General features: G+C 41.5%; 1 protein-coding gene across 1 annotated transcript; it reads left to right on the top strand.

Moving 5' to 3' along the window:
* Positions 1–1,887: 1,887 nt before the first annotated feature.
* LOC146705381 (LIM domain transcription factor LMO4.1-like) lies at positions 1,888–19,563 on the top strand. Its single transcript, XM_085463027.1, has 5 exons — positions 1,888–2,097; positions 11,674–11,920; positions 17,224–17,320; positions 17,421–17,579; positions 18,027–19,563. Exons 2-5 carry the CDS (start codon positions 11,679–11,681, stop codon positions 18,033–18,035), a joined length of 507 nt encoding a protein of 168 aa, XP_085319153.1. The 5' UTR covers positions 1,888–2,097; positions 11,674–11,678; the 3' UTR covers positions 18,036–19,563.
* The last annotated feature ends 8,284 nt before the right edge of the window (positions 19,564–27,847 follow it).

The following is a 27,847-nucleotide window of genomic DNA, read 5'->3' as shown; positions in this document are numbered from 1 at the left end:
CCCTCCACCTTTTGTCTTAAAAATGAAGACTCCTCTTGGAGGAGATGTGAAATATCTTTACTAACTTAAACAAGCCCAGGTCCTTTCCTATTTAAAGCTCCCACAAAAAAATTAGTCTGCGCCGAAGATTCAGGCTAAATTTGGCAAAAGGGCATTCAGATCTAAAAACGTTTTTAAACAGCCCGAAGGCTGAAAATGCTGCGTCTGAATATTTGTTACCTCTGTTTTTTGGCCCGATAATTTAGAAAACACGCTCCTTTAAGGTAGTGCAGCTTCTTTACACTTACCCCGCACGTGAGCACTTTGTCCAGCAGGGGTCGCGCTAGGCACGTTTATGCCACACCGAACGAAGCCCGGCTGTTTGCATGTGGCAGTAATTATAATCTCAGAGGTGTGCTCTTAAAGCATGATGTTTTTGATTGTGGTTTTAAGCCTCACCCTCTCTGCATGCTTTATAACTCCACTGACTAAACACACCTGGTCGGTTTAATAAAAATATTAACATAACCAGATAACCTGCAGACCTGAACCCGAGCAGTGTTTATCACAGCCCTCTGCAGGTGTGATGTATGACTCTGAACCCACAAGAGGCGCCCGCGCAGCTATAAATAACCACATAATTAAAGGTGTTGACAGGGAACTGACACTGTGGTTAGAGCTGCTCTCCCCGGAGCCCCCCTTTAGTTTAAAAAGCTTCACACACACTACAGATCCCCCCCTCCAACAACACCAGCGTCCTCAGAACAGGATCATGTGTGGGCTTATTACCAGAGGAGGTGTTACATGTGAGGCTTGTCATGGTCTTATTGTGCATATACTAATGAATCTTCAGTGAAGGAGGGGAGACTTTTAATAAACTTAAAGTCAGAAATTAATTCCAAAGGTTCATAATTACCCTCATCCATAGACTGTATATAAAAGACAGGTGAAACGAACTTAAAATAATAATAATAATTATAAATATAATAGACATGCAGTTTACTTCCTTACTAATTTATTTCACTTCTTCTTTTCCTTCCTACCTTCCTTCTTTTCACTTTCATCCTTAAATCCTTATTTCTCTTGCTCCTATACCGTCCTTCATACTTTTCTACTTTTTCTCCTTTTTCTCATTCCCCCTTCAAACTTTCCTTTCTTACCTTGTTCCCAACTTCCTTCCTTCCTTCCTTCCTTCCTTCCTTCCATATTCCTTACTTTTTGAGTCCGTCTGTCACCCTTTCTTCCTTCCTTCTTTTCTCTTTCTTCCTTATTTTCCATGTTCCTAATTTCCTTCCTTCATTCATTCATTACCTGTTGCTCTTTAATTTTTTCCTCCCCTGGTCCTTTCCATTTGAACTGTAATTTCCTTAATTTTTAACATCCTTTTATCCCTTCTTCCTAAATGCCTTCCTTTCTTCCCCTTAGCATCCTTCTCCATTCCTTCTTATACTTTCCTTCCTTCTTTGTTTCTTGGTCCTCTTGGACTCCTTTTATTTCAGGATTGGCTCTTCACATTCGAACAATAAATTAGAAACACGCCCATTAAACTACATAAATACATAAATAAAATTAGATTTAAATAAATATTATAAATAAATCTGGAGCAGAAAGCCTAACTCTTTAAGTTAAACTGATTTGAGTTATTTATTGATTCTGTTTTTATTTAGTAATAAATCCCTGTTGTTGTAAGAAGAAGAATTTCTCTCTTGAAGCAAAGCGTCATGTGAATAAACGACTGTTTGCAGTCACAGTCAGGAGATAATTATGGCATATTTAGATTTTAGATCAGCAGTCATCCATCTTCCTGACCACAGGCAGGAACCACGCCCATTTCGTGACGCAGAGGAGGCGTGGCCTGGCTGGTTTAAATTGGGGAGGAGCGCTCCTCCGTGAACAGCTCAGTGCGCGAACAAAGCGCAGTAGGTGCAGGAGAGAGAAAAAGAAAGAGAGAGCGAGAGAGCGCTCAAACATCTGCAAGAAAAAAGCAGAAGACTGCATGGAAGAAGAGCGGAGAGGAGCTCCTTCACAGGAATACTGAGCCGAAAAGTTCCCAGCTGTTTGACCTTTGGCACAAACATTAGGTGGACGAACAGAGAGATTCAAGTTCAAAGCGCGGAGGTGAGTTCACGAACCTGAAAGGACTATTTTACTGTCAGCGGAATGAAATTAAACCAGACTGAAATATTTACCGCGATTTAAGCCTCAGATTTGATGTTTTTGTCTTTAATATTTACACTTTCTCAGACACATTTCTTTTCAGACAGCATTTTTAAAACTTCTGACTCTTCAGAAACAAGCAAACGCACAAACACAGTTTTATCTTTGCTCCAAACCGCATGATATTCTCAGAAAAGCATCAACACCGAGTCTTTATTTCACACTGCAGCACGACATTTACAACAGGCAGGGTCCAGGACATGAAGCCAAAGTCTTTCCAAGCTCATCCGCCCGTTTTTATTCTATGAAATGACAAAAATATGAAGTGAAAACAGGAATGTGCTGCTTCATTTATGTTCACAAAGTGATGAAGTGGAACCAGAGAATCTGCTTTGTCCTACCTTACTCTTTGATATAAGAAGTGTTTACATCATATCTCATCAGACTTGTAGGAACACACGTTCATTTTTGGTTATTTAAAAAGGACTGTGCACATGGATTTAAGTTTAGATGCTATAACACTGCTGTCCTCACTAACTTAATATATTCACCCACTTTTAAAACCAATCTCAGATCTCATTTAACCTTTTTTGTTAAACACAACTGCAGATTCAAACTAAAAACAAATAAAAAATGTTCATCCTGAGAGGCCAAGAGATAGTTGATATGATAGACTGTATATAAAAGATGGCAGTAGCCACTGTGACATCACTCATGGGTTAGTTGCTATAATCATTTTGGTGAAATCAAGTCGTTAGCCTATGAGCATCCTCTGTTTTATCGTCCTTTTTTCTTTAATTGCATCATAATTTATTAAAAATCATTTATTTATCATTTTTGGTAAATTTATTTATTGATTGATTTAATAATTTGGACAAAGTGTTGTTGGGTCGGAGATCGCAGGAGAAGCAGGTCGGCCCCTGCTGGTCATTATAAAGAGTGCAGGTTTAAGGTTCATAACTTCAGGTTTCAGATGTTTTACCCGGCCTGTGGTTTGTTTCTGGAGTTTCTGCTTCACATTGTGACTTTTATGGAACAAAACAGCCCGAGTAGGTTGGAACGACTCGGGCGTCATGTCCTGAAGTCTGTGTTTTTCATTTTCATGCCGCAGCGTGTAATAAATGCTCGGCACTGGTAATATTTTGGCTGGCTTTGTTTATGTGTCTGGTATGAAACATTTTGTGACTTTGAGCAAACACTCAGTTTTGTAAATGTAGTTTAAAAAATGTTTTGTGTTTTGTTTTTTTTTTGTTTGTTGTTGTTTTTTTCAAAAGAAATTGGAAAACTTGTAGAAAAATGTGTTAGCAGATGTGGGCGAGTGTACTCTAACTCAGCACTACACACACTCTATTTAGAGCTCTTAATCGTTATCATCCCGATAACGATTTAAATCACAAAAATGTAACATTTTCTGTAAATTCTGTGAATCTCGGGCAGCTCGACTTGCGGGAAGTGTTTCCAGCGTTTCCACGTCATGTAGCTGGAGTCGAGTGTTTTAACCGACGCATGAAACTATACATTTTTAGACATAAGTTGTAACGGCCGCCGTTTTCTTTGTGAGTATTTATTACACGGCGTGCTGCGGGGAAAAGGCTGTTCTAACGTTTGAGTCTAAGGTTTAGTTTTTAGCACCTGGCGGCTCTTTTTTACTTCTCATCTGTAAATAATCTGCTCTTTCACGTGATTCAGTTTATTTTGAAAAGTCTCAACAGGATCTTGAGCTTTATTGTGAAAGGTTTATGTGGAACATAAACAAGCGGACACGCGATGGTGTTACCATCGTTGTTGCTAACCACAACGCATAAAAACAGGCGCTTGTCCGTCCGTAGTGTGGTTATATAAAATATAAGAGAAAGAGAGAACTTTAAGAAATTAATATAGCCGCTACAGTGACCATCAAAATAATGAAAAATATTTCCGTAAACAGTTTATTTTGCGACACCACGAAACAAACGATAGCGTAAAATGAAACGACAGACGTTTTTATATCGTCATCTGATATATATCATTATATCCAACAGCCCTAACTGCCTGATGATTATACTGTTTTATAAATGAGTTTAAACAGAGAATACCCAAAAGCACATTTTCAAAAAGCTGTTTCACGACCTCTGCTGTAAGTGAATGACTTTTAATTCTGTGTAATGAATCGTTCAGAGAGGAAAATTACGCTCAAGTAAAATATCCGCTGACTTGTTCATTCAAACTTATGCTTTAATTCAGTTATTATAGCTAAATATTTTTATTCTGACTTCACAAAAATAACAAACACAAGCTTATGAATAAGAATCAAAATCAAATGATCAGAAAAGCTCCTAAAAATAAATAACTAAAAATCAAGAGTTGCAATAAATGTAAAAAACTATTGGCATGTATGCTTCATCCATCACTGTTGGTGTCAACGATGCTCTTTATAAAAAAGACATTATTGAAAAGTGAAGCCGCTTAAACCTGTTTTTTCTAATGACCAGCAGGGGGCGACTGCTCTGATTAAACAGTCTGTGCGAAAATGACGCAGTGTCTCTCAAGATCCTCATGATGAACTTATGATCTTGGTTTTAGGTCATATTAAAAACCGTGTTGTTAATTATAGGTCCCATTAAGAGCCAAAAAAGGCGGGAAAATACTCAGAACAGGACTTCACTAACGAGGGACATCACAGTGGCCATGTCCCTCTTTCATATACAGTAAACCTGCTGCATGCAGTGAACTTTCATCACGTCGTTACAGGCGTGTGTGTGTCGGTGTGTTTAAGTGATCTGAGCTGTACTCGTTCAGCTCTCAGCACCACAGGAAAGTCTCTGTGGGAGAATCTGCAGGTTGTCTCTGAAACTGTTTTCCTAAACGAGCGACTGACTGAATAAATTTGACCAAATTTTTATTAAAAAGGATATTTCTATCAGCTCTTGCTTCTGCGGCAGAGCTGCGTCTTTTTAATTTGACTGAAACTGCAAGCAGGATCGCTGCTGCCACACGAACCCGTGCCCTCGGTGTTAATTAAAAAGAGGCCTGTTTTAATGAAACGGCACGTCTCTCTGTGAGAGTCTCAGGAGAAGAAACTGGATCTGTGTGACCGGCGCGCCCTCGCTCGGGCTCGTTTAGTCACTTTTACCCCCTCAGACTGAAAGCAGCTTATTTGTTAATTACACCTCTGAAGAGTGTGGAGGAGGCTTCACTGAGCTGCTTTGAAAAAAGAAGGAAGGAAGCACTTCATAATTTCAGAATAAAACAACTCGTGCACAGTTCGTCCTGTCAGCATCCAGCAGCCGCTAAAATGGCTGCAAACCATTCAGGGCATCCATCCTTCGTTCCGTTTCTTTCTTTCATTTCTTCCTCCTATCCTGTCTTTTACTCTTACCCTTCCTTTTACCCTCCTTCTTTCTTCCTTCCTTTTCATCTTCTACTCTTATTCCCCTAGCTTTTCTTCTTACTTTCTTTACTTTACCTTCCTGTTTTCTTCTTTCTTTACTTTCTTCTCTTTCACTTCATTCCTTTTTTGTCCTTTCTGTCAATCATTATTTTCTTCTCTATTGTGCTTCCTTACCTATCTTCCTTGCATTTCCATTCACTCCTCCCTCCTTGCTTAGTTGTTTTGCTTTTCTTCCATTTATCAAGCCTTCATTCTCGCCTTTATTTCCCCTTTCTTTCTTCTATCCTTCCTTCCTTGTTTTCCTTTCTTTTTGAATACCCCATTTTCCTTCCTTTCTCTTCATTCATTTGTTTCTTTGTTCCTTGCTTCCCTGTCCTTATTTTTCCCCATCCTGCATTTTTACCTTTCTTCCTTACCTATCCCTTCCTCACTTTGCCCTTATTGTCTTACTTACTTGCCTCTATCCTTGTTATCTATCCTTTTTTCTTAGCTTGTGTCCTTGTTTTCCCCTTTCTTCTTTCTTTAGGTTCTCTCCTTTCTTCTACTGGAATTTCCTTTCTTTGCTCCTTTCTCCCCCCCAAATCTTTCCTTACATCTCACCACTGTCTTCTCTAAACCAAATAAGAAGCCAGTGGTGAGATGTCAGGACTGGGGTGATGCTGGAACCAGTAAAAAGCTGAAATACAGTCCTGATGGTCACAAGCTTAAATGGCAAATAACTATTAAGTGCTTAAATAAAAAATAAAAAATCAGGCAAACACAATTTAAATGGAATAAGAAACACTGAGTGAAAGAAATGATTAAAAAGATTGATTAAAAGGGAATATAAGCCACTCAAACTGGGAGTCCTGTGGACTGTGATGAATTACTAGATGACATATCAGCCATAACCTGATACGCCCTGTGACACATTATACTCTTAAACCCTTTCCTTTTAGACTAATTGAGGTCCTCCAATCTGCACAGAACGAAGATTTTTCTTAATATGAGGAACATCCGTCAACTGCCAGGAAAAAAAAAAAGAGCTGTTGTCAACCCAATCAGCCTGAAACTGGATCTGATTCACCAGTTTGTGTCTCTTCATTAGCCCCTGTGTTTATTCACTGCTCCATCACACGCAGCTATTCCTTTACCGGCGATTCTTTAGGATTAAAGAGCTGCTAATAAAGAAAGAAAAAGCAAAGGTGGGAACAGTTCAGTTTGCTGGATGTGATCATAATGTTTGTGTGACGCTCAGCTTCACCGAGAAGTCACACAGATACTCACAGCCTGAATGTTCTGGCCAGCTTTCAGTCAGATTCCACTAACTACAGTCTGACACCAGAGCCAAACATCCGACCAAAAAGACTCGAAGATGAAGACTCGTTTGAAGAGCCAAGCTTCAGCGAGTGTTGTGGTGGTTCAGCGGCCATGCAGCAGAGCTCACCGGCAGCGGTTTGAAAGCACGTAGTGTTTGCTGCTGACACCCCGAGGGGAAGCTCAGAAAGTAAAGCCCACACAGGTGAGTGTGGAGCTGGAAATGACATGGTCAGACCTGCGTGTGCAGGAAGGAAGAATCGGAAGTCTGTGCAGCGTTTTATCAGGCTTTAGAGGAAACTAAGAAGTAGACGGGAAAGCTTTCAGCAGGAAACGACAAAATGACATTTCCGGCAAACAAAATGGGAAAATAAAAACCACCTGACTGCACCAAGGCAAAAATCTGTAAAACACTCCTTCTTCTTTACGAAATCACAATGCCATTCCAGAAGAAGTTCCACTTCAGGAAACACATTCAGGAAACCACATGTCCTGTACATGTTACACAGCAGCAAAACCAGAAATATGTTTCAGAAATCACATTTCTGCAAAAAGGAACATTAAAAAAAGTAATTAATATTAGGAAAATATGAAAATAACAACAACACAGAAACCTAACGAGAGAATTGTTCAGGAAACACGACATTCCAGAACTTTTATGAGAATACAAAAACACAACAGTAAAGCATGACAAATGTTTCAGAACTGCAATGTTTCCAGAAAACCTTTCAGATAACTTGCAAACAAAAAAACATCACGCCCAGATTACACAACAAAGCAGATTTTCCATAAAGCATCCAGAAATTATAAAATAAAGCTTCTGGTAACATTCCAGAAGATGATAAAACATTCATGAAAACACAATGACTGAACCCAAAATGTGACAAACGTCCTGGTAAATATGGCAACATAATTACACTTTACACAGAAGCAGCTTTTGTTTAGACAAAGATATTTACTTTCTGCAAATATATCGTACGACCTGCTGGGTATAAATCTGAGTATCTGTAGCCTGAAACGTCCCCGTCTCAGCAGTGAGACACGCTGAGGCTTTGTGTGCTGCAGGAGATGATTAAAAGCAGGATTTGCATTTTAATTGGATAAGAATTGTATCATAGAGGTTTTTGGCAGCTGTCTCGAATCTTCTCGAATTAACACAGGTGTTAGTGTGATGATTGCATTGGCCGCTGCTCCACAGTTTTGTTTTGGGAACGTTTGGACATTTTTCAGGTTAAAGAGCTGTGTGTGTGTGTGTGTGTGTGTGTGTGTGTGTGTGTGTGTGTGTGTGTGTGTGTGTGCACGTGTGTTCTTTTAAAGGTTTCAGACTCATTAACTGAGGTTTCTTATCCTTTTTAGTCTGCATATGAGCCGGTCAGGTCTGATTCACCACCTGAATGATATCCAGAGGACAGGGTTGTGTTTTGGATGCCACTGTAGAGACAAACTCGTGACGATGTACAGGTTTTCACTTTATTTCACAGGGGTGGGAGGGGAGCTGTTATGCTTTGCAGACTCGGGCCGCTAATTGATTTCACGGCTGGTGATGTGCCACCCAGAGGAATCTGGCACCAAAGACAGGAGACAGAAGGAGGAGAAAGAGATGTTTAGGCACACGGTCACATTAAAAACACCAAGTGGGAACAGATCCAGAATTATTGACCTTGTGATGACCTTTTGGATTTATGCTAACGGGAGAGTGAGGTCAGAGGTTGAACTTCAGGATAGGTTTAGTAATGAGTTGGTCAGCTATAAATGCTTTTGATCCTGGTTGGATGAAAAAGCCCACTGGGGCGGAAATGGCTCCGTTTCCATCAGTTTGTAGCTAATAACAGTTGGCGCTACATTATGACAATGATCAGTATACTTCACACCTATTGGACGTCACTTTAATTGCCTCCAAGTTGAGATTACTTTTACTTTCTTCTGATTGGGTGCCACTTGTAAACACATGTGGGTGTAGCTTCTGTCTCTCTGAGATGACCACATCAGGCACGTCCCTGTCTTTTGCTTTTACACCCCTGATAACTGGCTAAGAAGGAGAAAAATAGCTATCGAGACCAAAGCAGGGCAGCACGGTGGCGCGGTGGTTAGCACTGTTGCCGCACAGCAAGAAGGTCCTGAGTTCAATTCCATCATCAGGCCGGGGTCTTTCTGTGTGGAGTTTGCATGTTCTCCCCGTGTTTGCGTGGGTTCCCTCCGGGTACTCCGGCTTCCTCCCACCGTCCAAAGACATGCAGCTTGTGGGGATAGGTTAATTGGATAATCCAAATTGCCACTAGGAGTGAATGTGAGCGCGAATGGTTGTCTGTCCCTGTGTGTTGGCCCTGCGACAGACTGGCGACCTGTCCAGGGTGTACCCCGCCTCTCGCCCTACGACAGCTGGGATAGGCTCCAGCGCCCCCCGCAACCCTGAAAAGGATAAGCGGAAGCGAATGGATGGATGGAGACCAAAGCAGTTTATTTCTGCTGTTGAATTTGAACATGGGAGTCTATGGGGATTGACTCACAGGAACCTCAAGTGGGCATTTGAAGAACTGCAGCCCATGTAGCCCCAAATATCAGGGCAATGTACTGATTATATACAAAGTGAATTTAAAGTATACCAGTGATGCAGGTTTATGTAATCATTCTTGTCTTTCATTGTCAGCAGACACATGAAGAAGGACCCGTCGGTTCATTTCCAGCTTCTTTAATTCTATTTTTGGACTCTAATAAAGCAGCTTTGCATGATTCACAGTTCAAAATAACCCTATCTTATACTGGGCCTTCAGTTCATCTTGTCTAAAACAAACTATTCTGCATCCTTCCCCTTTAAGCAAGCTTTCTTCTGATTGGCTGCCCCTCATAAACCCATATGTGTAAGGTCTGACATCAAACAGAGCCAAGAGTAGAAAAAACAGTGACAAATGAGTGTTCCGCTCACAGGGATTACTTGTAGAAACACTGAGCTCATTATTTGAAATTTTGGACGTGTTTAATGTGAAAATCCAGCTTTGGAACAGGAGATTCATGGCAGGAAGTAGAGAGGGAAGCACAGAGCCCAGGTCCACAGATTTGAATGCAAACCCCCGACTGTGCACTGTTTAGTTTTATGTCTTTCTGGTAGAAAAAGTTGTCGGATTTAGTCACGCTTTGTGTCTGTGGTTTGTCCTGCTGTGCACTACAAGCTGTTTAAACACCTCGAGGAGAATTTAAGGCTAAAACGATGAGCTCGAGTTTTCACCCATTTCAAATGTAAAGGTTTCATTTGTGGATTAAATAAATGGCCTCACTTCTCATTCAGAGGATTGACTCATTCATGACTGAGCCGTCACTAATAAGAAGGTTTGGTCCCAGCGCGTGTGGCTGTTTGTGGTTTGAACGTAGCCTTGGGCTTCTTAACATGGTGTTCCTGTGGTTGATTAGAGCCAGGTGTCTACTCTAGAAAATGAGGGTATTGAGGGCAGCCCGCCTCGCCGCAGAGGACCAGCTGCTGCTTGCTGCAATCTCAAATGATCTTGTGGGAAGGCTAGTCGTAAAGCTAAACATGCCCTTGCTGAAATTAGACGCTCTGGAGGACAAATTGTGCTGCTGTTGCTCATTTGGAAAATGAAATCTAGCCCTGCAATTATTTTATGTTGTTGTTGGCCCTAATTATAAATCATGGAAGCGGCTGAAGAGGCAGTGTTGCTGACTCATTGCTGAGCGGCACACACACTGCTGTGGTTGTACTCAAAAGCAATATTATTCCCAGCTGTGCATGAAATCAGCTCAGTTCTGTAATGGAAAAACGAGAGTGAGGAGGAATATGCTGAATGCTGCCCGACGGTACATGTGTTTCCGTAATGTTTAAAAAGAGATGATGAAGGAAAGAATTAAATCAAGGCCCAGATCCTGCACAGATTCCCTGCTCACGGGGCTCGTTTATCAGGTTCAGAAGAGTGTGTGTGGTTTTGTTTTACCATCTTTGAGCTTGTTTGGGGATCGTTCTTATGTTTGTGTATTACATTCATATTCAAGGATATGCTCCTGCCTCATGCACTGTTTTATGAGCCTTTAATTATTCAGGTAAAAGTCTCACTCCATAAGTGGGCCCAGACCTCCCTTCAACCTGTCAAGCTCCTCTCAAACTGAGGGTAGACCCTGGGTCTACCCCAGCATCTCCTTCCATGCATTTCTTTTTGGTCTTGAGGAGCAGCGTCTGTACTCTGAGCTCCCACCCTCCTCTCTAATAGATATCCAATAGATAGATACCAGATACCCAACTTAGTCTCCAAACTAAGTACAAACACTAAAAACTGTGGCTACAGAAAAATATTCAACTTAGCGTTGTTTGGAGGAGAAGAAATATGTCATTAGTTGACAGTTGGTGTGTCAGAGGGCTTCTGGTGGTTATACAACAAGAGGCAGCTGTGGCACAGGAGGTAGAGCAGGTCATCTACCAATCAGAAGGTCGGTATTTCGATCAAGTATCCTTGGGAAAGAAACCAAACCCAGAGTTGGTCCTGATTCGCTCATTGGAGTGTGAATGCGTGTGAATGCTGGATGGAAAGCACTTGTGTGTAGAGAAAAGTGCTTGCGTGTGTGGGTGAATGAGACATGTTGTATAATGTGCTCTAAGTGCTCGAGTAGAAAAGAAGCATTTACAGCTAGTTTAGAAAAATATCATGGTCCAGTCCAATCCTGGTTTTCTCACCCTGCCATGCTGTCCCACACTGATCATCAGTTAGGTGGCAACAACTTCAAAATCTGAAAGTAATTATTAATATTAGAAAGTGAGTCGCAGCCTCAGGTTTGGAGTTAACATCACTGACACGCTTTTATTTGGTCTCATCTTTGACACCTTTTTTATATCTAACCTCCAATGGTTCCTCTTTCCTTTTACCCTCCAGTGGCGATGGTGAACAGCAGGGTGGAGGCACCCACAGTAGCGGTGATGGGCAGCGGCGGCGGGACAGCGGGCAGGTCGTGTGCAGGATGCGGGGGTCGTATCGCGGACCGCTTCCTGCTCTTCTCGATGGAGCGGTACTGGCACACGCGCTGCCTCAAGTGCTCCTGCTGCCACGCTCAGCTGGGCGAGTACAGTAGTACCTGCTACAGCAAAGGCGGCATGATCCTCTGCAAGAACGACTACATCAGGTGAGGCTTTTCAGAAACGTGAAACGTGTGTGTGTGTTAGTGTGTGTGAGGGAGGTGCAGGCAGGGGTTTTGTGGGCATCTCTAGGAAAAACTGAGGGCTGGATCTGGAAAGCTGCTGAGGAGGACCCTGAGACACAGCAGACTTTGTGCATCAGGCCAGTAATAATACAGCAGCCTCTCATGAAATAAATAAAGCTCTGACTGTACGGTCGGATTACGCCACAATCTGCAATAAGATACACTGAATAATCATGAGAGGTCTGCAGTGTGTTGGAGGAAATTCCACATTCGATCCAGCCGTAAAATGGGATGTTTATGCAGGTGCATATAAATGTCCCTGATTAGTATTCATGCGGTTTTTGCACTGGTGTGACTCCAAATTAGAAGCTGGACTCTCACAGGTTCCTATGCATTCATGACTGGCTCATGATTAAGCTCATTCAAACTCATCCAAACTGAAAAAGGCTTCACTGAAGGCAAAAATCTGCCTTTTACAAAACAGACTGGTCAGTCGAGTCACAATCAAACTATGATTCTAAACTAACAGGGAGCTCTTCAGTTGTTGAATGCTGCTTTTTTTTTTTTTTTTTTTTTTTTTTTTTTTGACAGCTTTGGGAACGTGTGCCAAGTCGATACACCAGTTTGGTCTCAGGAAGCTCAGGTGCTGAGATGTGATGGCTTCTCATGTTAGAACCTGCAGTTCCTCTAGTGACCACTTGAGGCTGGCTCAGGCACTGAATCAGCCCCATAGACTCCTGTGTCAATGTGTCTAACTTTAGAGCAGAAATAAACATGTTTACAGCCTTCTACAAAAATACCTTTGGTTTCTATCACTATTCTCTCGTTTTTAGTAACTATACATGTTTTTGGAATGTGCCCGTTCAAGCTTCAAAATACAAAACCTCAAAGCAGTGCAAGCTAGCATGTTGGCAGTGTCCATTTTTTATATACAGTCTATGATTCCTGGTCATTGTAGCACCCTCTAGTGACTTTACTGTGGTTCGTCCAAAATAAGATTAGTGATCCCATGAGCTACGTTTTGTTTTATGAATGCTGCTTTGTGATGTCACTTCTAGGGCTGGGCCATATCATACTGTTCACAGTAATACCGGTATAATGTCGGGCAAACGATAAGAAAATGAAATATTGTGATATAATATGGGTAAAACACACATGTGCAGTGCCTTTGTTTTCATATGCACATGGCGGAAAAAGCATGACGGCGACAGAGAATGAGAAGGGCGAAAGCGGATCGTTAAATGAAACGGATGAACCAAAATTGGTTTGTAAAAATGCTACAACTTCAGTGGTGTGGAACTGGTTTAGCTTTCGCCCGTCAGATACACAACAAAGCACTATTTTTGGTAGAGCATGCTAGCGGGCCGTCGTTATTACGTGTTGTTTGGAAAAGACGGCACACTTAAAATCAATCCTTTGATTTTTCTGAAAATCGACAGTGCCCCTTATAATCCCGTGTGCCTTATGTATGAATTCTGGTTGTGTTTACTGACCTCGAAACGATTTTATGTCGTACACGGCGCTCGAAAATCTGTCAAATGTTTCAGTACGACTTTGCTAAGCTATGAACCCGCACCGCTTGATGGATTGTCGGAGCATTGCGGCTATCGTAGGCAGGAGCCTCGCAGAGTGATACGTACTGTGCTTCAACATAATATTACCGTATTGTGTGTGTATAACCACTTTTTAAGTTTTGTGGATATTATACATGGTTATGCTGAGGATCTGGCAGCCAGTTTCCACTGGAAATGCCTTTTGGTTAAACTGTCAGCAAGGATTTTGCATTTGCACTGTTAATTTTTTATATAACTTTAATGCACATAAAAAACAGCTGCTTGTTTAAGTGAAAATACATTGATGTTTTTGGGGTTTTTTGCACTAATAAAGTTGTGGAGTTGTAAAGCATTTTGTCTAGTGTCAATTATATCGTCAGTTTAGAGCTGGGCGATAGAACAATAACGATATGTATCGCGATATAACTTTTTCTCGATAGAAAAATTTAACTATCGCGATAGACCTCGCCGCTCTTGTCCTCTTTTAAAAAAAAAAAAAAAAAAGGTCAGCCAATCCAAATTAAGTAGCGCAGAGCCGAACCAATCAACCAATCACAGCCGCAGCGTCACGTCACGTGACTTGTTACGTACAGCACAAGTGCCAAGCCGCACATGTGTATTTGTTTGGGAAGCAGCCAGCCACCGTACCGCCCGGGTAATGGAGGAAATGAGTGTGCCGACTAGAGAAATCAACCGAGCGTGACCGAAGAGAAAACAGATGATGGTTCCAATGCCGGAGAGATTGTCGAACGGAAGAGCCATAGAAGTTCCGTAGTGTGAAGGTATTTCGGCTATTTCAAGTCTGACAAAAAACAGTAGCGTTCACTGTAAATTGTGCCGAAAGCAAGTCTGGACATACAATAAACTGGTGCATGCGCTACGTCCACACGTACCCGGGTATTTTTGAAAACGCAGATTTTTCTATGCGTTTGCACCTTTCGTCCACACGTAAACGGCGTTTTTGGTCACTGAAAACGAAGATTTTTAAAAACTCCGGCCAGGGTGGATATTTTCGAAAACTCAGTTTTTGCATTTACGTGTGGACTAGAAAAACGGAGAAAACGCAGTGTCAAAGGTGTGCGCATTTTTTGACGTCACACTGTGCGCCACGTTATTGTTTCGGTGAAATGAATTTCTACAATACTGTTACTGTTAATTCTACTCTCTGCAGTGTTTAAATGCTTACATATACACACAGTTACTGTCCCTCCACACATACGACTCGGTTCTGCTTCTATGCCCCAGCTTTGTTTACTTTTTCCCACCGAGGCTTCTAGACTTCTGATTGGCCAACATTTCTGCACGGTTAAGAATCTAGCGCCACCTGCTGCTTTGGCATGTTCATAGCAGCGTTTTCCTTCATTTCTGCCTTTATGTGTGGACGGGATTATTTTTTAAAACGAACACGGAAAATCTCCGTTTTCAAAAATACCCGTGGACGTGTGGACGTAGCCTCAGTCTCTGACTGGAAGCGCTAATTCGTCATTCGGCTTTTGTCAGACTAAAGTAACTGTTAAAACTGTTTGAAAAGCTCAGCTATACAACAAGGAGAGATTGAGAATTTCCTTTTAGTTCTCAGTTTATTTGATATTGACAAAAGTTAGTCAGTTTTGTCTGTTATTCTGTAAAACAAACTAAGATTTATTTTTAGAATTAATATTTTGTTTCTAAGTTGAATTGACAATTTAGTCTGTTTCGTTTGTTCTATTTTGAAACTTAAACGCTTTAGTGGCTGCCTTTTGTGTAGTTTGAAATATTTGCCTTTATTTATCTGAAAAAGTCTCATGTTTCTTAAGTACATCTACCCTGTTGAACTTATTATGGGAAACAAATATTTAAATAAAAACAAGCTGCTGATTATTTCACATTTTACTTGTGAGCAACAGCACATTTAAATCTTACAAATATAGTTATTTGGCTTATATCGTGATAGATATCGTTATCGCCTGAAATGAAAAAACATATCGTGATATGAAAAAATCTTATATCGCCAAGCTCTACGTCAGTTATATCGTTATTGCAAATTTTCAAATGTATGTCGTGATAAATATTTTTTGTCATATCGCCCTGGTCTAGTCACTTCCTATTTTGCCTTTTTTGATTGGCTGAATGCTTTTGAATAGATTTTTTTTTTTTAATTCAGCTCATGGCTTTTGTTACTCTTGTGGAAATTGAAGTCATGTGTGCTTTTAACTCCACCAATACCTCTTATTTTTGGCCCAATCAGCAGTGATGGAGCACTTGAGAAGCAGTCCAGTCAGTGTGAAAGCTCTCCTGCTTTGATGGCTTTTGAGAACCAGCGTACATTTTGATTGGCTTGAAAGCCAAATGTTCACAGCATCATGTGGCCGTTTTGTACTGATGTTCAAGTGCTAGCTTTTTGGCACCTGACACCAGACCTAATTTTCACAAAAAAACAAACAAAAAAAACCCTGCGTGTGTTTCCAGCCGCAAACGAGCTGAAGAAACGTCTGATTTAAATCCACTCTGGACTTCCAGTGCCACTCCAGAATTACAGCCGCCTCAGATTTCTCGCTTGGCAGCCGTTTGTTCCGTTCTGTGGCAGGAGTGCAAATAAAGAGCTCAAAATATGTATAAATAGTCCTACAGTGGATTTCGGCTAATTTGTGTTTGAGTGGGGAGGACCTCCAACCGCCATCCATCCCATGAACTCAAAGCTACAGACACTGACCAACAGACAGGAAAGCCATGGCTAAATTATCCAAACCTTGAGCTGAGGTGGACTTACCTAAGGTCTGGTTTGGGGTCGAGTCCTTAGATTCGTCATGCTGCTAAAGAAAGATGAGCCTTAACTGAGACTCGGGAGGAGTGTGTGTGTGTGTGTGTGTGTCTGAGGGTTAATTAAGGAGGACAGGGATCCTCTCAGGCACACTCATTAAATGACTGTTTGGATTAAGATAAAAAATTCATTACTCTGTGGAGTCATTGAAAGGGGAAGACAAAGAAAGAGGGAGAAAGAGAGAGACGCCAAAGTGGTCAAGTGAGTATCGCGGGGTTTCACGTGTAGCTTTAATGATGACAGCAGCTTCCTTTAAAGGTTCAACACAGGCACTGACCTTCCTCCAGGTTCGGACTGATGAGGACCGGCTGCTGTGTGCCGCCACACTGAAACGACCCGGAGCCGATACCCTCTCATTGGACCTTTTATGGGTGCTAAATACAGACTATATATAACTGATGCATGAAGACTTAAAACCATTTACAGCTTTAATCACAAACTTTTGTTATTACCCTTCTGCCCAAGCTTCAGTGGTGCCAACATGCTGTGTTTATATAAGGCAGGGGTGTCAAACATAAGGGCTGGAAGCCAGAATCTGCCTCACAAAGACTCTAATCCGGCCTGCTGGACTGCTTTTGAAAATATGAAGGAGGTCATAGGTTATTCTACAGTAAAACCTTCAGTTTTATAATAACTATAGGAGTCTTTTCTGTAATTTTATACATTATTTCTTACACTTGAAGCCCAAAGACTCATCTGACAGATTTCTTTCCTTTACTACATCAGCATGTAGAAAAACTGACATTTACTGCTGTGATGGCAACTTTTTTTCTGGCATTAAGATATCTTGACGTATTTGGTGGCATTGAACTTATGTCTTAACATTTCAACATTTCACAGGTACCTGAAATAGTAGAGATGGGATTTGAGAACCCACGACATCTGCTTTATGGCTGTTGTGTTGATGCATGACTGTTTGGTTTCATGTGCAGGCTGTTTGGACACAGTGGAGCCTGCAGCGCTTGTGGACAGTCTATACCTGCCAGCGAGATGGTGATGCGAGCACAAGGCAGCGTTTACCACCTGAAGGTGAGCGTGATCTTCTACCAGTCCAGCGTTGTCAACCTTACATGTTTTCATCTTTTCAGACCGGTGAAACTTTTAATCCAATTTATTTGTTTTTCTTTAGTGTTTCACGTGTGCAACATGCAGGAACCGCCTGGTTCCCGGCGATCGCTTCCACTATGTCAACGGGACAATCTTCTGTGAGCACGACCGGCCGGGAGGAGGCCTGCTCGGCGGACACTCAACTCCACTGCAGGGCAACAACATCATGTCTGACCAGAAGGTGAGAGGCAGTTTCTGGACTAAGACTTTTTTGAACAGTGACATCATTTTCATTCAGGAAGATTTTCATGAAGCAAAAATGTGAGCTTAACTGCTGATGAATTGGCGAGTATTTTTTGCTCCATCCCCCTTTTTTCAGAGGCTTAAATAGAGGTTGATAGTTCAGTCAAAAGTTGCTTCATCAGCAGCTGAGAGTAATTTTCTCCGTGTTGGGGAGAAGATCTGGAGATGATTCAAAATGTGGTGTTTGCACCTGGAAGTAGTTTATGTGGACTAACAGCATGCAGATAAAAAAAGAGTTCTTAATGAAAATGAAACAGACCAATCCAGTGGATTGGAATTTTGTTTTGTTGTTTTCCAGTCAGTTTAACTTTAATGCAGACTCATGGATGTTTATCCAAGCTGGTGATTGGTTTGGTTTATAACCTCTTCTCTTTACCATCTACAGGTCTGCTGAGGAAGAGGATGGAAAACCAAATGTGTGCCTTCTCCCCCACCTTTTTCCTCTTCACCTTCTCCCCCTCGCTGTAAATCCCACCGCTGGTCAACCTCCCTCTGATCTCGTGGACCCTTGCCGCTGGTTCAGATTTTAACTTCCCAACAGACTCTGAAGATGACGAGGAGTAAAATCTGAAAGAGGTCTGTTGGGATTTCACTGATTAGCTGTGGCCTGGCTGAAAGAGGAAAAGTGGAACTGTCCCATTTGTGTGATTTTAATTTTCCCAGCCAGCCAGTTACTGTGGACATTGAATGAGGAGAAGACAATGAAAGCAATGTGACTCCTGCAGGAGGTGAACTATATTTGACCACATATTTGAGTAAAACTCGTTTGGGTCTGTTGTGTCGTCATTTTAGCTACTCGACGTTTCCTTCGACACGCTGAGAGACACCTGGACACCATAACATCTGTACTGACTTAAAGACGTGTACTTCTCTGTGAAATATTCACATTTTAGCGAGTTAGTGAAGAGAAATTGCTCCCTAGTGGCAGTGTGAATGTCACAGACAATGGGATTGATTTCTCCATGAATTTTAAGACTGTCTTTTCCCAGTTAAATCAGCTCGTTCTCCTCCACATGTCTCATATCAGTGACTCTGTATGACCTGTTTTAGTCTGTGCAAGCTGCTTTGCAACCCACCTCCACCTGAGCTTCTCTTTTTAATGCCGTTTCTGACTTTTTCAGTGTCATATCTGCTGACATTGATACCTGCTCTGTTCTATATGTGAAGGGAGATGTACTGCCATATATATATAAATGACTACAAATGGAAACCAAGAACAGTCGTCTTTTGACTGTAGTGTCAAAAACAAGGACGGACCCTTTATTTAACTTACTTTATTAAAGACTGGCTTTGATTTTTAATTCTTCCTGTTCTCAGGAAGAAGCTACTATCACTGAGTTTCTGTTGTGGAATAAAACATCAGCTTATGCATATGTGCAGTTCCTGGCTCCCAAGGTGAGTCAGTCCCTATACACTCCCATGTTATAATGTCCAACTTTGAAGCAGTTTTCTCCTAAATAACAGGTGTACGGTGGGGTTCATTTGTTTATAGCTGTTTGGATTTTATTGAGGCTTAAAATAACTGGCTTGCTCACTTTTAGCTGACAACGTGGCACAGCACCTTCTCCTCCAAATATGGTCACTTCCAGCTCCAGAAAACCAACATGGCGGAGGCCAAAGAATGATAAAGTTAAAGTTACAACAGTGGGTGACATGGCAGTGGCCAAGTCCAACTTTTCCTTCTACTAAGAAGAATTAAGAGTGTGAAGGTAATACTCTTTTAGCAAAACAATGTTTATGTTGTTGTTGTTGTACTGATGGCATTAGTGCTGTGGAAGCTTTACCATGTGAACCATTGTAGGATAAAGTTATAGTGCGCTAAAGTTGATTCCACCTGTCTCCGTGTGCTGATGGCGATTAATAAAACAGCTAAGACTGATTATTTGAATAAAGACTCATCTGACAGTCTGAGTTAACCACAATCTGTGCCACAGTTTCATTTTTTAATTTTGTTGCCTCATCTCCAGTAAACATGATAACAACAAAGTAAAAATGCTAACATTCTTTATTGATTTAGGAAACTGTATTTAAAGAAATATTAAAGCAGGCTTTGATATTTATCTCCTATCATGTTTGCCCTCGATGTTCATGTCATACAGAGTAGATGAACCCTGCCTAATTTTCGTTATGTGGCTCAGCCAATCAAAAGGAAATGGGAAGGGGGGGTAAAAATACAGTGTTTCACTGTTTTGTTTTTCTATTTCTGGCTCTGTGTGATGTCATGATGATGGAATGAGCCCTGCCCACTTCTCTTTACATGGTCCAGCCAATCAGAAAAAAGTTGAAAGGGTGGACTTGTTTGAGCGATGCTGCACTATGGACCAAAATAAGATAGTTTAGGCTTCAGGATGCTCTAAATACTCAGTTTCAGAGAGGTTTTACTGCTCTAGGATCTTTGCAATGTCATAAAAATGGAATCAGTTCTGCCTACATCTGTTTACGTGGGACAACAGAAGGATGGGAGGAGCTAAAACAGCAGCTAAAACCGCTCAATACTCACTTTCAGACAGGTTTTTCTGCTCTTGGATCCGTGTGATGTCAGAGGGAGAATATCCCTAATATGGCCACCTCAGCCACAGAAGCTTCATCGCCCTGCAGTCTGGACCTTCTGTTTCTGAAGGGCAGTCCTTCAGAAGTGGTTGGGCAGTATGTTTGTTGGCATGATCACAAAGCAGCCTAACCAAGCTTCAGTTAGTTCTTTGTTTTTAATGTCAAACTGCACAAACAGTCATCCTCAAGCACTCTGTAGATATTTTTTATATGTTGTAGTTTGAAGTTAAATTTTTTCTCAGTACATAAGCGAAACAAGAAAGTCAAGATTCTAGAAACATAGTCATTTCTACACAGGTAAAAATTTCTCTTAGATCAACTAGGAGCACAGCTGCTACTGGGCGTAGCACGGCAGCACCCATGATGTACCTTTTTCCTAGGATGCTGTATGAAAGAAGTATCATCTGGAACATGTTTAAGCTTCATGCAGTAACCGTGTTTGGAAAGATTACTCAGCTGCAGTGACATATACTGTGTAGTTTAAATGTTTACTGCAGTACTGTTCACATTTTTACTCTTTATACTGACGTGTTTTCATTGTGCTGACATTCTCTCTGCTGCAGTACAAACCATCATTTCTCTGTTGATTCTTGAGTATTTGGAGTTCTTTCAGAAGAACTAATAATAATAATAATAATAATTCAGTCATTCGACTCACATGTGACAAGTGTGTGATTGGGCTAAAGAGCTAGCTCTGGCTGCCTGAGACTGAGGGGTAAGTAGGGGAGAAACGCTTGTGGTTCTCAGACAAACATGGCTGATTACCCACAGGAATGGGATTTCAAAGGCCTGAGCTGAGGCCATTACAGAAGCAATTAAAGTGGGATGCGCTGGAGGCCTACGCGGGCTTTAGCTGCACTCCAGTGTTGCAGCCTAATGAGGCCTAATCTGGTGAGCTGGTCTAATTAAAAGGGAGGGTTGTTTTTTCCTGTGGGCTCCAGGCAGCCAGCAGTTTGTGGTCTCCATAGTTGTCTGAAACAAAATAAAAAAATAAAATACAAGAGCGAAGACTTACATTGTTTTCAGCCATAAAAACGTTCGGATTCCTCTTTTCTGTGTCCCTTCAAATTAAAACTTTTTTTACATGCTCTCTGATCCTTCCAGGCTCTCGGCTCTGATTGCTTTCTGGCATGAAAAGTGCCTTTAAATTAGCCTTTTTAAATCTTTTTGGCATAGAAACTACAAGATCATCTCTTCCACGCTAATTTTGGGATCTCTCGTCCCCCTTTTTTTCCCCCTGTATTGTTTTATGCAGCTTTCTGTGGAGCTAAATTAAAGGCTGGAAGTGAGGCACACAGAACGGGCAGAGGCACACATGAGTAGCCAGCTGCGACTCCTCAAATTAACGGGGCCCGGAGAAGTCGGCAGCTCCCTCTCACAGGGTTAGTCCAATTAGCTTCACATTCACAGCAACAATGAGGCTTTTAATGGTGGTGATTCAGAGAGCTCTTTCATAATGATGGAGGGCGAGTGCATTCCTCTGGTTTTTCACTCATGACTCTGCTGTAAGCCCGGAGTCTCACCAGTTTCTCCCAATTCAACCTCAGTCCTGTTTAAGCTAGTCAGGCTGTAGCTTCTTATCACAAAAAATACAAAATACAGTCTGTGCGATTGTGGGTTTTTTTTCGCTCATATATATCCTTTTTCAGTTATGTATGTTCCCAATAAAGATGGCTAATGTTTCAAATAACAAGGTCAGTGTGTGAACAAATAATCCACTTGAGCCAAAAGCTCAGGCTTTAATTTAATAAACACACAGTTTATTAGATTTTTTTCTCCTCTTGGATCTTAATGATGTCAGTGAGAGGAACACACAAGTCCCACCCACTTTCAATTACAAGGGAGGCTGGCTTTATGTGGAGGTGAAAAAGCTTATTTTGGACAGAGGCTCAAAAAAAAAGAGGTCGTAGAGGCGAAATAAAAGTTTCTAACAAGAGAAGCCTCTTTTTCTTATGTCAAAGCGGAATTTAAGATTTAGTGGTATCTTCATATTTTATCCAGACTCCAACCTTTCGGGCTGAAGATAAAGCTCCAGTTCCTCAAATGGCTACTTGAGGTTCAAAAGTGACTCGGTCCCCATAGACTATGATGTTAAAATGTTTAGCTTTAACTAGGAATAAACATGTTTACAGCCTACTATATATGGAGGATAAACATGTTTATAAGACACCTGTTTAAACAATACGAAGCATTAACATTTGCAAGTAACAGGGAGGGGATCTTTTTAATATGGTCCTCACAGGCAGAAAGAAGTCCCACCCACTTTTATGTTACAAGTGGTAGCCAATAAGAAGAAAGTTGGCTTAAAAGGAGAGGGGGGAGGGAGCTAAAACAGTAATGCAAAGTTGTTCTAGCACAGTAACGTGTGCGCCCAGTATTGTGTATATAGAGACAAGAGGAAAGAAAGCAGTTCATTAAGTTCACAGATGGGAACCAGCACTTTCAAGTCTGAGTCAGAAAACGGTGGAGTGCCCACTCCAGGTTAAAGTTAAGGACTTCAAGTATCTCACAGTGTTTTTCTCGAATGAGGGGAGCACTGAACGGGGGACTGACAGAAGGATTGGTGTGACATGGGGGCATGATTTCAGTGGTGAAGAGTGTAAAAGGGAATCTGTTTCATTACATTCCCGCTGCCAACATGAACATGAGCTTTGTGTCATTACCAGAAGAATGACATCACAATAAAAGCTACCAAAATGAGGCCTGGGAGGTCGGTCATTCAGGAGGGGTTTAGAGTAGAGCCCCTACAGCTCCACATTGAAACCAGGACCAGGTGAAGTGTTTCAGGGACTTCCAGCTGAGAGAATTCTCCAGGGCAGACCCAGAAGACAATAAGGAGATTACATCTCTCAGCTGGCCTGGAAACACCTTAGTGTCCTCCTAGAAGACATGGAGAGAGCGGATGGATGAATGGATGGTATTTATTATAAAAATTCATGTTAGTATTAAATCATTTATTGATTCAGCTTTGATTGTGTGACAGTGACTGGTGGAAAAGTGAATTATTTTGATACAAAGATATGCTGTATATCAAAGATGTCAGTTTCTTTAAACATGCATTCTTTTCTGGAAAATAAAGACTCATACATCAGGGTACTTTTTGTTGGTTACACCTCCGTTCTCAATATTGTCATCCCACACAAACTCACTCACAAGCCGGCAACACTCGGCCCGCACCCCACCATATGTGACTGGCTACAGGACTTTTTGACTGGCAGGCCCCAGTCCGCCAGGATCAGCAACAGGACTTCAGCCATCATTATTACAAACACTAGCGTCCCACAAGGTTGCGTCCTCAGCCCCATCCTCTACACCAGAGGTGTCAAACTCAAATACACAGTGGGCCAATTCAAAACTGGAACAAATTCGCGGGCTAACGTTAATATTTATTGAAATATATTTATATCTCCAGATATAAGAATGAATCTTTTCTTATGGACTCAAACATGTTTTGCTGAAAAACTGAATATGGAACAAACAAAGCTTAATACTAAACAATATATATATTAGCTGTATAATACCAGTAGGCCAGCTCTAATAGTGATTTGGTATGGCTTCGCGGGCCAAATGTAATTTTGAGTTTGACACCTATGCTTTACACCCTGTACACCCACAACTGTGTCGCCTCCAACAAAGACAACATCATTTTGAAGTTCGCGGACGACACTGTAGTGATCGGTCGCATTACTGGAGGGAACGAAGTGGCTTATAGGAGAGAGGTGGCTGGTCTGGTGTCATGGTGTGAGGACAACAACCTCACCCTCAACACTGACAAGACAAAGGAGATGATAGTGGACACGAGGAAGAAGAGGAGGCCTCACCCACTGCTGTCTATCCAGGGCCTTGAAGTGGAGAGGCTGAGCAGCTTTAGGTACCTGGGCATCTACATCACGGAGGACCTCACCTGGTCACTGAACACCACACAGCTGGTCAAGAAGGCCCAGCAGCGGCTGTATTTCCTGAGGAGGCTGAGGAAATTTGGTATGTCGGCCAAGATCCTCGGCAGCTTCTACAGCTGCATTGTAGAGAGCACACTGACCAGCTGCATCACTGCATGGTACGGCAGCACTACTGCTATGGACCACAAACACCTGCTGAGAGTGATAACAACTGCAGAGAAGATCATCAGAACTCCGCTGGCCTCTCTGCAGAGCATCTACCATCGCAGAGTCCAGAGGAGAGCTGCCTCCATCCTCAAAGACCCCACGCACCCCCAACACGGACTGTTCACACTTCTGCCCTCGAGACGAAGGCTCAGAAGTGTGAAATCCAGAACGTCCAGACTCACTAACTCCTTCTTCCCCATCAGACTCTTGAACAGCTGACCCATTTTGAACAGTAATAATATTTTTTTTTTTGCACATCTGGTCATCTTACATATTAAGCCAGCATATTAAGCTCATAGCTCTTTTGCACACATCAGTTTCAAATCTCCATATTTTGTCTCCTTTTCTGTCTTCAGCTATTTATTTGTATTATTTATATTTATATGTTCCATTTCTATTGTATATATTAATCGGCATCTGTGAGTGGACAGCAAAGAAAGAATTTCATTGCACAAAGAAATGCCTTTTCTCTTGTGACACATGACAATAAACACTTTCAATCTTTTGAATCTTGAATCTTTCAGTGGCCAGCAGGGAGCAACTCCCTTGAAGGCTGTGCAAAAATGACCCTCCTCCTCTCTTGATCTATGACTTCAGTGAACACTGATGTGTCCATGATCTCAGTTGTTAGTTTCAATAATCCGTGATGAACCAGGATATGTTCAAGGGCTGGTTTCAGAACACCAAGATGGCGACAAAGAAGCCTGCAGATTGAAGCTTCTCAGAAGGACTTCACTGTGTTGTGGTGGCTTCGTTCATCCTTTATATGCAGTCTGTGAGAAGAGTCCAAGAATAAAAACAGGAGAGGTGGATGCAGAGCAGGTTCCTTTTAATTCCTCCAAATCCCACTCTCCAGCATGCTTCTAGTGTTATTCAGCAGCACATTTTTCTTACTGGGGCTAATCTGGGTGGTGGGCAGGAGTAGGCGTAGCACTGATTACTGCGGTGCCTCACTGGTAATCCTGTATCTGTGGACAAAGATCCCATTGTTTCTCCATTTTCCCCAAGAAATCTGCCCAGGAGATACATGAAACGTGGCCATATGTTGAGAATAGAAACATTTAACTTTAAAATAAAGTTAAAATGTAAACTAAAACACGGCCTGATCAAATCTAATTCTGCTCGGTGCAAAGAAATCTCCAAAAGTTTGTGTTTTGTTTAATCAACAAAACAAAAAAAAAACACAATTTCTGCCAAAGCCTTTGGTGATTTGTGCCCATAATATGATGAAGTGTCTGTTCCCTAAAGTGTAACAGAAGCATAAGGAGAGGAGGATTAAAGAAACATAAAATCGCTTCACAGTACTGGAACATGCTTCGTTCTTCATGTGTGGTGTAATACGAGGACAAATGTAAGTCATACCCTCTGAAAACTTTCATTCTCCTCGTCTCACATCTTTGCAGTGCTGTTAATTGGTTCTTGAATTCGTCTGGCTAATTAGCGAGATGCAGATGAGGCTTGATTGGCTCGAGGCCGGCATGGAACTCGCACTATGGAGGGAGGTTGGGAGACCCCCCTCTTTCCTTATCAAGGTATGGAGATAATTGCAATTAAACTCATTTGCATGCATTAATGAATTTGTCTTATGCTTTTCAAGATCACAGACGTGGAGTAAATAATTGATTTCCTATCAGCACGGACAGGCTGAGCACGTCAGGCTGCCTTCATCACAACCGTGTGAAGTCACCAAACTGAAAGCTGCCCGTGCTGTTACACGACTCTCCTCCTAGGCTTTATATTCACCCACACGGAGTTTATTCATATTCACTATAAACACAGAAATATGAAAAGGAGACATATCAAAAGGCTGGATTAACATAAATACATGAAATCGGTGTCCAGTCCTGTGGTGTAACAAACCTATCGTATAGCTCAGTGAGCCACTTCGAGATGAAATATTAGAGAAACTTGTTGAATAATTTCATAAGTTGTAGGATGAATTTCCACAGCAGGAACTTTTTCTGTGGAAAAGAAACTGTTTGAAGGACTCAAGGTCTCAATAAAGTGATGGTAGCTGTTTGAAGGAGAACTGAAGTCAAAATTAGGACCTACTCATCTGGCACCGTAATCTAAACATTTTTATATCTTCTTCTATCATAAACAGTCTTGGTCTCTGCCAGCTCTTCTCTTTTAATATTGTTAACACTTAAGGTTTTCATTATTAGGGGTGTGGCCTCTTTGACTGACAGGTGGATGGTGCTGTTGCCTTTCCACAGCACCTGTTGTCACTTTGATTTCCACCAAAGGTGACAATGATCTTCTGGATGATGGATATCATTGAAATTTAACTGACTTTGTATTGTACCCATGATGATGATAATTATTATTATTTTTAGCAGTGTAGAATAACAACCTGCCAAACTTTACTCCAACAAAGAGAGACATTAAAGAAAATCACCCTAGAGACTTTGAAGTTATCACAGCATACATGTTTACTCACACACTGAAATACTCAATCTTTTTTTATTGGCAATAAAACTAATACTGGACTGTAAAATAAAACTGGAATATTGTCAGATTGACCCTTTAAGACCTGATCAGTAATGGGAGACAATGATTATGTTGAAATGAGGGCTCATGTCAAAGTCTGGAATCCATTAAAGTCAGTCGCACAAGGAAGAAAAGGTTCAAAGACACAAGTGTCTTTGACAAGGTCCTATAATTACAACCAGAAGACTGCAGCTCCAAACTTAAATGGCACTTCGTCTTGCTAAGGTCAGTGTCCCATTTTGAAGATTTAAAGATAATGGATTTAAAGGTTCCTTCTTTGCTCACCTTTTCACAGAGTTTGGCAGTTTTTGGTAAATCTGGCTGATGAATAAACAAACAGTGTTGACAATAATCTCACAGTGAGCTCCAGAAGTTAACTCACAACCCGTTGAGCTGTCTGAATCATCCGCTGAGAGTCCATTCAAGCACCAACAAGCAAGCAATGATGGTTAATAAATAAGGAAATGAAGATAATTTGATGTTTGAACATTCAATTTAGAGCATGAACACCTGCTCTAAACTGAATCAGGTGAGTGCTGACAGACTGTAACAGAAGTGAAGAGCATCAGTGTTTTGGTGCCATATGCGGAACTTCCTGCATCAGTGAGAAGTGCCACCCTCAGGAGGTTTCCACACATATTGTACACAGAGTTTAGAGCCATGTGATGAGTACACCAAACATGGACTCAGCAGTAGGTCTCCACTGATGCCACAGCCACTCAAGCTAATTGTATCTTTGCCACTAAAGCAGAGTGACACTGTGGATTCGCTGGTTAGTCAGTCAGAAATGTCTCAAGGAAACTGAACGGATCACCGTGAAGTTCAATGCTGCTTAAGCTCTTAGCATCCACCAGGTCAACAGCGACTCACCTAGGGTGTGTGGTCAGATTAAAATCTATCCCTCTTTTGTAGACTTTTAATGTATTTGAAACAACCAAAAACAAAACTTAACATAAAATCTGAAAGCAACTAAACACTGAGGTACCACTGATGGTTAAAACATGAAATCCACACCTTCCTGTCTCGTGTTTCTCTACCGAGGAGGAATGGTTCAATCCCT

This window comes from Copadichromis virginalis, linkage group LG7 (assembly GCF_057382275.1).
Source record: "Copadichromis virginalis isolate Kocher_CV1m ecotype Utaka linkage group LG7, C_Virginalis_male_GT1.1, whole genome shotgun sequence".
NCBI lineage: Eukaryota > Metazoa > Chordata > Actinopteri > Cichliformes > Cichlidae > Copadichromis > Copadichromis virginalis.
The sequence above is the reverse complement of the archived record's forward strand: the minus strand, read 5'-3'. Positions and strand labels throughout refer to the sequence as shown.

Bases quoted from the DNA above. Each gene is read 5' to 3' on its own strand.
- LOC146705381 (XM_085463027.1), top strand. From the start codon at position 11,679: ATGGTGAACAGCAGGGTGGAGGCACCCACAGTAGCGGTGATGGGCAGC. The intron at 11,921-17,223 runs GTGAGGCTTTTC...TTTCATGTGCAG, and splicing joins TGCAAGAACGACTACATCAG to GCTGTTTGGACACAGTGGAG. The intron at 17,321-17,420 runs GTGAGCGTGATC...GTTTTTCTTTAG, and splicing joins GCAGCGTTTACCACCTGAAG to TGTTTCACGTGTGCAACATG.